This window comes from Bufo gargarizans, chromosome 4, assembly GCF_014858855.1.
Source record: "Bufo gargarizans isolate SCDJY-AF-19 chromosome 4, ASM1485885v1, whole genome shotgun sequence".
Lineage (NCBI taxonomy): Eukaryota > Metazoa > Chordata > Amphibia > Anura > Bufonidae > Bufo > Bufo gargarizans.
Window position 1 is genome coordinate 210,467,459 of NC_058083.1, and position 10,396 is coordinate 210,477,854.

The window sequence follows — 10,396 nt, forward strand, 5'->3', positions numbered from 1 at the left end:
GGCTCTGCCTAACCATTGGCTCTCCTCACCTACCAGACCAGCAGATTGAAGTTCGCGGGTTAGACCTGACAGCCAATGGCAAAGTGTGTAGGCGGGGCTTTCTCCTGACACCAGAGCGCATCGGCTAAGTGTAAAAGGTACCACAGAAGAAAAAGCCGGCGCGCAGCAGACGCCTTGAAAGCTTTTTTTTCTTGAAGAGACAGAGCAGCAGAGGGTCTAGGCGCAATCTTGTAATTCTAAGTCGCATTGGCGGCCACTTTGGTCGCCATCTGGAGCCCTGTAATAATCACATCTCTGACTACTAGCACCTGTCTGGCCTGCCCTACTCTCCTGGTCTCCTGTTTACTAGAGCTAACATTCCTCTGACTGGCAGAGGGAGTATCTCACTGCAGCATTGTTCTCCTTGAACTGACATTCCCCTCATCTGCCAACCTTGAAAACTTCTTGGGTTTGTCAGCTCAGGGCTAGCCTCCATGGCATTCTTCCCTTTACCCTGCTTTCTGTTATCCAGCTAGCTACCGTATTTTTCGCTTTATAAGATGCACTTTTTTCCCCCCCAATAGTGGGGTAAAAATGGACATGTGTCTTATAAAGTAAATTATAGTGAGCGCTTCCATTATGGAAGCGCTCACTAGTATGCATTAGGTGCCGGGAGTTGGGAATGAAGTGCCGCAAGCGATTGTAGTACTCACCCTCCCTGCTCTTCCTTGCTGGGGCAGGCGCTTCACTGTCCTGACCGTGTACAGCGTCAGGACCTGGTGTGTGCACTATGACCTGATGCTGCACGCAGTCAGGTGACAGAGCAGGCTGGGAAGACAGGGGAATGCAACTTCTGCCAGAGGTGAAGAGGAGCCGTGGGGCATGATAGGTAAGAGGAGGTTTTTATTTTAATCTGATCTGAGTTCTGATGGTGTCTAACATTGAGGGCTGATGGGGGTCTGACAATGTGGGCTGATCTGAAGTCTGATGGGGGTCTAACATTGAAGGCTGAGCTGAGGTCTGATGGGGGTCTGACAATGTGGGCTGAAATAAGGTCTGATGGGGGTCTGACAATGTGGTCTGATCTGAGGTCTGGTGGGGGTCTGACAATGTGGGCTGATCTGAGGTATGATGGGGGTCTGACATTGTGGGCTGATCTGAGGTCTGATGGGGTTCTGACATGGAGAGCTGATGTGATATCCTGATAAGGGAGTCAAATGTGATGTCCTGATATGGGGGCCTGATCTTATGTCCTGATATTTATGTGGGCTTGATGAGATATTTATGGGGGTCTGATCTGAGGATCTGATATGATGTCTGATGAAAAAAAAATTCTTATTTTCCTCCTCTTAAACCTGGTGTGCGTCTTATCATCGGGTGCATCTTATAAAGTGAAAAATACGGTAACTCACTTTCCTGATCCTACATGCTACCAACCTCACCAGCATCTACGCCATAGATCTTCTGCTCAGTGAGCAGGAAAGTCTTTTCCATATTGCCATGGTATCTCAAATGTTGAAATTTACTTGTTTGGATACAGAATGTGTGAGTTCAACGGACAATTTTCTCACATTTTGAACTAAGATATGTACCCTCAAATGGCTGTTCCAGGGCTGCATATATTTGACAAGATGTGCACTGGACTCGCTTGTCAATAATGGACCAATGATGGACTGGGTATTACTCAAGAGAGAAAGACAAAATACAGTAATACAAGGCAATGAAAAACAACTGACTTACTGTAGTCGACTTCTAAAGTCCCTAAATCTAAAGTCACTCAATCTTAAGTCACACATTTAATACAAACACACACTTGAAATCAAACATGCAAACACAAACTTGTGTTTTTTGTCTGCTTATATAGCTGCTACTCTCAGACAACTTCAAACCAGACTGCTGTGCTTTTCCCTCTGAATTCAAAGGATTTGTGGGATTGGAGTTAATTTATCTCTTTAGCACATGCTGAGCCTTATTATTATTATTATTTTATGCTTTCACCAAGTGCTTGCATCAGAATTGTATTATCAATACCCATTTAACACAACAAATACTGTATATTGTCTCAATGTAATATTGTGATTCCTTCATGTTATGCATGCATTAGGCTCCATTCACACGTCCGCAAAATGGGTCTGCATCCTTTCCGCAATTTTGCGGAAAGGGTGTGGACCCATTCATTCTCTATGGGGACGGAATGTGCTGTCCGCATCCACATTTGCGGATCCGCACTTCCGCATCCGTGCTTCCGTTTCCGCAAACAAATAGAACATGTCCTATTCTTGTCCGCAATTGCGGACAAGAACAGGCATATTCTATTATGTCGGCAATGTGCGGTCCGCAAAATGCGGAACGCACATTGCCGCTTTCCGTGTTTTGCGGATCCGTGTCTCCGTGTATCCGCAAAACACATTGCGGACGTGTGAATGATGCCTTAGTTCCATCAGTACTCACCATTTCATTCTCTTCTCCTTCATTAAGCGCAGCATGACTATCTGCCATTCCTTCATGTACCAGTGTCACAGTGCAGAGCTCAGCATTGGAATTCAACTGAAAAATTTTCATTACCATACTTTCATATGTTGGAAGTGCAGCCTCTTAATTTGTCTAAGGACTCTTATTGGATCTTGGTCTACAAAGGAGATTTTAGGCTGTGTCTAAAACTATATTGAAATTCTGTGGTTTCTCCTTCATGCTGTAAAACTATTTAAGGAGTTTAAAATGCTAGTTAACCGAAGACAAGGAACAATGTGATGCATTGGAATCTGTGTACAGAACTAGAGATGAGCAAATTTATAAAAGGTTTGATTCACTTGATTCGCCGAGATTCGCAGAAAAAAAAAATGCTTTGTGACTTACTTTGTCACAAAGCGTATTTTTTGCAAGTAATGGGTGCAATGACAGGGAGCTGTGATAGTACCTCCCCTCGTCATTGTACCCCTCAGATGATTGTGGCATCTAAGTGTAAAAACGGTGTGAAATTAACATATATTTTTGTTAAAAATCCAACTTCTTGCCTTCATTTGCTTGCAGCGGGCCGGTCGCCGCCATCTTGCTTAAAGATGTGGAGCGAAATTTTGCGCGGCACGAGATTACGCCATCATGCCGGCCGGCGTGATGACATCATATGTCACCACACACGGGATTTCGGCCAAGATCTTCATTCAAGATGGTGGCTGGTGGCCCATCGCAAGCAAATGGAGAAGGCAAGTATGATTTTTAGTTTTTTTTACACTATTTCAGGTTAAATCGATTCGTTAACATGAAGCACAAGGAAATTTGGCTTTGAGGCAAATCGAATTTATCCTGAAATTCGGTTCGAAATCCACTTCATGGGATTCGATTCGCTCATGTCTATACAGAACTATGCTGAAACTTTTCTGAAAGACTGGGCTAAATGAGGGTCTCGTAGCTCAGAGTGCTGCTGCCTCAGCATGTCAGCTGCGTGCCGCTCTGTGACTGAGATAGTTAGTTAGTGAGTGAGGGCAGGGGCGGCCGGGCTGCTCAGCGAGGTAAATGTAAGTTAGCAAGTTAATTGTTTTCCACCCCGGCGCCGCCCCCCCCTTCTCTGCGCCCTCAAGCAGCCGCTTGGGCTGCCTTATGATAGAGCCGGCCCTGTATCCATTTATAGACAATTTGTCTTACCGTGGACTGATGAACAGCAAGGCTTTTGGAGATACTTTTATAACCCTTTCCAGCTTTATGCAAGTTAAGAATTTTTAATCTTAGGTCTTCTGAGAGCTCTTTTGTGCGAGGCATCATTCACATCAGGCAATGCTTCTTGTGATAAGCAAACCCAGAAGCATTGTGTGTGTGTTTTTATAGGGCAGGGCAGCCTTAACCAACACCCTCAATCTCATCTCATTGATTGGACTCCAATTAACTCTTGGAGATGTCATTAGTCTAGAGGTTCACATACTTTTTCCACCTGCACTGTGAATGTTTACATGGTGTGTTCAAAAACATGGTAACATTGAATTCTTTGTGTGTTATTAGTTTAAGCAGACTGTGATTGTCTATTGTTGTGACTTAGATGAAGATCAGATCATAAAATGACCAATTTGTGCACAAATCCATATCATTGCAAAAGTATTCACCCCCTTGACTTTTTTCGTATTTTGGTGCCTCACAGCCTGGAATTAACATGGATTGTTTGATGATTTGCATAATTTAATTTACAGAACATGCACACAACTTTGAAGATGTTGGTTTTTTAATTTATTGTGAAGCAAACAACAAATAGGACAAAATACCAGAAAAATGTGCATAACTATTCACCCCCCTAAAGTCAATAATTTGTAGAGCCACCTTTTGTGGCAATCACAGTGTTTGGAGTCATTATCCTGCTGGAAGGTGAACCTCCTCCTAGCCTCAAATCTCGCACAGAGTGGTACAGGTTTTGCTCAAGAATATCCCTGTATTTAGCACCATCCATCTTTCCCTCAGCTCTGACCAGTTTCCCAGTCCCGGCTGCTGGAAAACATCCCCACAGCATGATGCTGCCAGCACCATGTTTCACTGTGGGGATGGTGTTCTTTGGGTGATGTGATGTGTTGGGTTTGCTCCAGACATAGCGTTTTCTTTGATGGCCGAAAAGTTAAATTTTAGTCTCATCAGACCAGAGCACCTTCCTCCATACATTTTGGGAGTTTCCCACATGCCTTTTCACAATCTCAACGTGCTTTTTTGCTTTGGCTTTCTTCTGACCACTCTGCCCTAAAGCCCAACTCTATGGAGCGTACGGCTAATTGTCGTCCTATGTACAGATACTCCAGTCTCTGCTGTGGAACTCCGCAGCTCCTCCAGGGTTACCTTAGGTCTCTGTGCTGCCTCTCTGATTAATGTCCTCCATGCCCGGTCCGTGGGTTTTGGTGGGCGGACGTCTTTTGGCAAGTTTGCTGTTGTGCCATGTTCTTTCCATTTGGTTATGATATATTTGATGGTGCTCCTGGGCATCATCAAAGATTTGGATATTTTTTTAATAACCTAACACTGACTTGTACTTCTCAACAACATTGTCCCTTACTTCTTTGGAGAGTTTGTTCGTCTTCATGGCAGTGTTTGGTTAGTGATGCCTCTTGCTTAGGTGTTGCAGCCTCTGGGGCCTTTAAAAAAAGGTGTACATATGTATAACATATCATGTGACACTTATATTGCACATAGGTGGACATAATTTCACAAATTATGCAACTTCTGAAGGTAATTGGTTGTACCAGAGCTTTTTATGGCCTTCTTAACAAAGGGGGTGAATGCATACCGTACGCACATGCCAATTTCTTGTTTTCTGATTCTGAACAATAGTTTTATTTATATATTTTTCTCAGACTATTGTGTTCTGATCCATCACATAAAATTCAGATTAACAAAACATTGAACTCAAGGCTGTGATGTAACAAAATACGGAAAAAGTCAACGGGGTGAATACTTTTGCAATGCACTGTATATACCAGTGTAGCACCACATTTGGAGCAAGGTTATATATTCTGCATACTTTATAAAGTGAATAAGCATATGGCTGAGCTAACATAAAGTGCCCGGGTAGTATGTGCAGCTTGAGTAATGGAATCTGTGAATGTGAAGAGTAAGCGTACAAGGCACTGAAAGACTGTCTGTGAGAGAGAGCGAAGGTCAGAGCCCATTTAGCCCCTGAGGAGCATGCTGGTGGGCTGTGAGAAAGAAGCCCAAGGAGTGACTGAAATATACAGAGCAGAATAGTCCATTGAACTACCATGCACAGATGGTGAGAGGGAGACAAGTACTGGAGCTGAAAACCCTGGGAACCCTGGGAGGTCATAGAGAGAAATGAGTGTTATTTAAAAGGAACCTGTCATCATCTTTATGCTGCCCATAGTAATGGCTGAAAAAAGTAGAGACAGTTGAGTTGACTTCAGCGGTCTGTTATTTAAAAGTTTAAAGTAAGTGGTTGCCGAGAACCAACATCAAAATCATTGCAGACTAGGCCTGGAAAAGAGTCACGGCCACCTGAGAAGAGTCATGGTTATTCATGAATTCCTGCTCTCCCTGCCCACATGCTGATGACTGACAGTCTTCTACCGAGTTTTCTCCCTTTCTCTCTAGGAGAGAACTGCCAATCATCAGCAGATGGGTGAGAGTGCAGGAGATTATGGATAACCATGACTCTTCTTAGGTAGATTTGACTCTTTTCCAGGCCTGGGCTGTAATGTTTATGATGCTGGTTCTCAGCAACCACTTACTTTTAGCTCATGAGTGACACACCACTAAAATCGCCATTTCTGTCACTATTTTATGCTGCTCTCAGTGAGGTCAGAGTAAAGTTGACAGGTTCCCTTTAAAAAAAAAATATATATATATATATATATATATATACTATTATGTATGTGAAGGTTCTCATTTATCCAGGTCATGGTATATATATGTCTACCCCCCCTCCCCCCCCACACCTCTATTCAAGATTCAGCCGTGTTCTTACATCTAAAAGGAACAGGTCACACCTTTGAAGACAGTCAAGTACGTATTTTGGATAAGGAGGCCGATTGGTACAAACAAGGCGTGAAGGAGGCCATCTACGTAAAAATGGAGAAGCCAAGCTTGAATAGAGGTGGGGGGGTTAGACATCTATTGTCTGCCACATACAATGCTATCTTGACACCTTTTTCTGGGAAGTCTTTATCACCTACTGACTCCAATTAGGATAATGGTATCAACACCTTTGACCCAATGCTGGGTATAATTACCAGATGTGGATTCAGTTACATATTTATTCCTAGAATTTTTGTACAATCGCTCAGAATTGAGAAAGCTTGTTGGAAGAACGAGTGAAACGTTTTCAAGAAATCTACAGTACGTCCAGTTGCCTTGATTTATTCTTTACAGATATATATACTATTATATTTTACTGTACTTATTTTGGGCTAAAATCATTTTTAATTAGTTGTTATTAACATATTTTCAACCCTGACAGATGATAAACACTCATTTTAGGTCACTGTTTTATTAAACTGGAAGAACTGTTGAAAATTTGTAATTAATACCAATTGAAAAAAAATTGCCCAAAATGATTAGAATTCAATAATATAAATAATTAAAAATTGCCTTCATAGTTGTTCATAGACATAGTAAAGACTTGGCACTCACCAGAATCTAATGAATTATTTTTTATTCATACAGGCATTGGGAAAATGCTTTCAGTTACAGCTTCAACACACCATCTGTGCAAATAAATGTGGAAATTAAAATGACATGTTAATCCAGTAGTTTGTGAGAAACAAATACATTAATTTAAAGTGTAACTGTCAGTTCATTTTTTTTTCCCATGTCCCTTTTTTTATCTGGTTTGCTGCAAGCACTAACCGCTGTCAGCTCTGCTCCTTTATCTCCATGCCCTGCACTTCTTAGTTACTAATGGCAGGGAAGAGATAGAAGAATGGAACTGCCAGTGCTTAGTGCTGATTGTGTGTACTATTACAGTATCCCACGAGGCAAATATTTTATAGCAATTTATGTGATTGTTTCAGCAGCAGCTGCAAGCTGGCACGGCCTCCCCTCCTCTGCATGTAAGGTGTGTGCAAACACTCCCTCCAACTCTTAAAGGTCCAGTGCACACACTTTCATCTTCATCAGCCAATGCCTGTCAATCCTGGGGTACTCAAGGCACCTTCACCTGTGAAAGTGTGCTGTATTCATTTGTCTGTCCGTGCACTCCCTCTGGCTTGCGGTCAGCGCTAAGCTTGGGAAGCCCCTTTCTCATCTTTCCTCCATGTGTGCCATGCTATTTACACTTCTTTGACTCTGAGTTCCACTTTTAGATAAATGTATTCTATCACCAGACCTATATTGCATCATGTGTGGAAATAACAAATATGTACATTAAAGTCACATGTCAAACCAGTACCATGTGAGATGAAATAGAATAAACATTAGTTTGAAGGCTGTAGCCCATGTACAAAGTAGATGATAATCATCTACAATCAACAGTGTACAGTTAAAAAATAATTTCATCCCATGTCTACATCAAAAACATAATGGACACCCTGCTTAAAAACTAATAGTAACTCCTAGCCATTATATTAACCCCTTCCCAATTGTCCAATATAAATATATGTCAGGGGTCGTGTATGTAAAGTTGGGGCCCACTTGCGTGCGCCACAGGCTCCATAGCCATCAGATGCCTGCTGTTTTAAACAGCAGATACCAGAGGCTAATGTATGAAATTTACGATAATGTCAATCACACACATTTAACCCCTCAGATGCTATGGACAAATGTGACCACGGCATCTGGGAGCTCAAATACCGTGCAACAAATGCCAAAGGGTGCCAAATAGTGTGTGTGTAGTGGCCCAGAGGGACATTACCACTTCTAGATTCCTATTGCTAGCCTGTTTGCCACTATTGTATTGTTTTTTACCACCAACTATACCACCACCAGCAAAGTGTAATTTTGTTATATGCAAAAACTGTTATGTTTATGTACTGTGCTTTGTTCACCAGCAGGTGGCATAGTATCTGGCAGAGTAACTTACCGTTCCATTCTCCCCCTTTTTGTGGGAAGGGTCAGGCAAGTCTCGCTTCCTACCAAGGAAATTGTTGCAGGAAGCTGTAGTAGAGTTTAAAGTCCAAAGGGACAAGACATGGACTAGTGAGGGGAGCGTTCCCCCCTCCTGCTGCAGGAGCCCCTGGGAGCAGCTTGCAGAGCACCAACTCCTTGCATCATCCTGTGCTAAGAGAATTCATTCATGAGTAAAGGATAAACGGGCAAAAGACACCCTTACTTACTAAAATGGGTCACAGGATACCTCACTCATAAGAAACAGTAACTAAAGCTGATAGGAACCGGACTGAATCCAGAGATTAGCAAATCAGCAGGAAGAGAAAGCAAAGTATTCAAGTTTACCTGCCAGTTTACCCTTAGCCTGCTGGAGCCAAGAGAAAGATCAAGTATTGTTTGGATGACACAAGTTTATTGCAAATTTATTCAAATCTAAACCATTGAACTTTACTAAGTTTTGACTCTACTTACTCCTCCAACTACAACTCCTTTGTTGCTACAGCGCCTAATTCCAGGGAGTGACAGTATGCAGGTAGGAGCACCGTGACACAAACTATTAGGACCACAACATAACACTTTGCATTTCTAACATTGGGACCCGATTGCCCCTTGGGGGAAACGTATTGCATGTGCAGCAGCCTTGTTCCCCTGAATGATTCAAGACTGTCACAGTTATGTGACAAGACTTCATAGGAACATATTAAAATTTGTCATTCATCTTAAAGGATAAATGCAGTGCCTTAAAAAGTATTCATGCCCTTTTGAATTTCCATATTTTTTTCATTTTAAACCCACAAATTGAAATGTATTTTATTGGAATTTTATGTGATATACCAACACAAAGTATTAAGTACATATGTGTGAAATTAAAAGTGAAATTAAAATAAAAATTATACACAGTTTTTTTAAAATTTTTGTAAATAGAAATCTGAAAAGTATGGCTTGCATTAGTATTCAGACCTTCTAAGACAACCACCTTTCACTGAAATTACAGCTATATGTTTTTTTGGCATATGTCTCTACCAGCTATGCACATCTACGTAGAGGCTGAAATTGTTGCCCATACAGTACAGACCAAAAGTTTGGACACACCTTCTCATTCAAAAAGTTTTCTTTATTTTCATGACTATGAAAATTGTAGATTCACACTGAAGGCATCAAAACTATGAATTAACGGGGGCGGAGCTAGCGCCTGAAGAAGATGGTGGTGTGCGTCTGAGCTCCGTCTAACTTGCAGTGCTTCATCGCAGCCTACGATAGCTACACCGACCTGATCATGGTCAAAATTGGCAATTCAAGACAGGGGGACTCCCTGCCACACCAGAAGCCATCCATCACCTCAGGAGACATGGACAAATTCGTTAAAAAAGCGGCGATACTTCATGTCTCAAAAGAAGCTAAGATGGCGCCCGCGGCTGCTCCTGAGGACGAGTGTTTGAACTCAGAGGGAAAGGACAGTGATTCGGAAGAAGCAAGTGGACGTCAGAGCCTACCCATCTCCAGGAAATACCTGAAATCGGTCCTCACTAAAGCCCTGGAACCTCTGGTTAGTGAAGTCTCTTCCATGAGACATGATTTAAAACATATCGGGGGAAGGGTAGAAGACCTGGAGACGGCACACCACGCGGTGTTAGACTTTCAGGCGGCAACCTCCAACAGCTTGCAGACGGTTCAGACCCATCTTAATCACGTCTATGCAGCTTTAGAGGATCAGGAGAACCGAGGCAGAAGGAACAACTTAAGGTTCCGAGGTCTGCCTGAATCAATCCTCTCCTCAGAAATACCGGAGGCAGTGATGGCTTTATGCGAGCAGTTACTAGGCCCTGATCACCCCAATCCGATCATTGAAAGAGCTCACAGAGCCCTAAGGCCAAAACCGAAACCAACAGAA

At 42.5% G+C, this 10,396-nt stretch overlaps 1 protein-coding gene across 2 annotated transcripts in view; it reads right to left on the reverse strand.

Moving 5' to 3' along the window:
- LOC122933689 (probable cation-transporting ATPase 13A4) overlaps positions 1-2,530 on the reverse strand; it is a 322,029-nt gene extending 319,499 nt beyond the window's left edge. For both annotated transcript variants that reach the window (XM_044288647.1, XM_044288646.1), the window contains exon 1: positions 2,431-2,530. In XM_044288647.1, coding sequence (XP_044144582.1) covers positions 2,431-2,478 — 48 coding nt within the window. In that variant the 5' untranslated portion in view covers positions 2,479-2,530. The remainder of the gene's footprint in view (positions 1-2,430) is intronic.
- Positions 2,531-10,396: the final 7,866 nt, after the last annotated feature.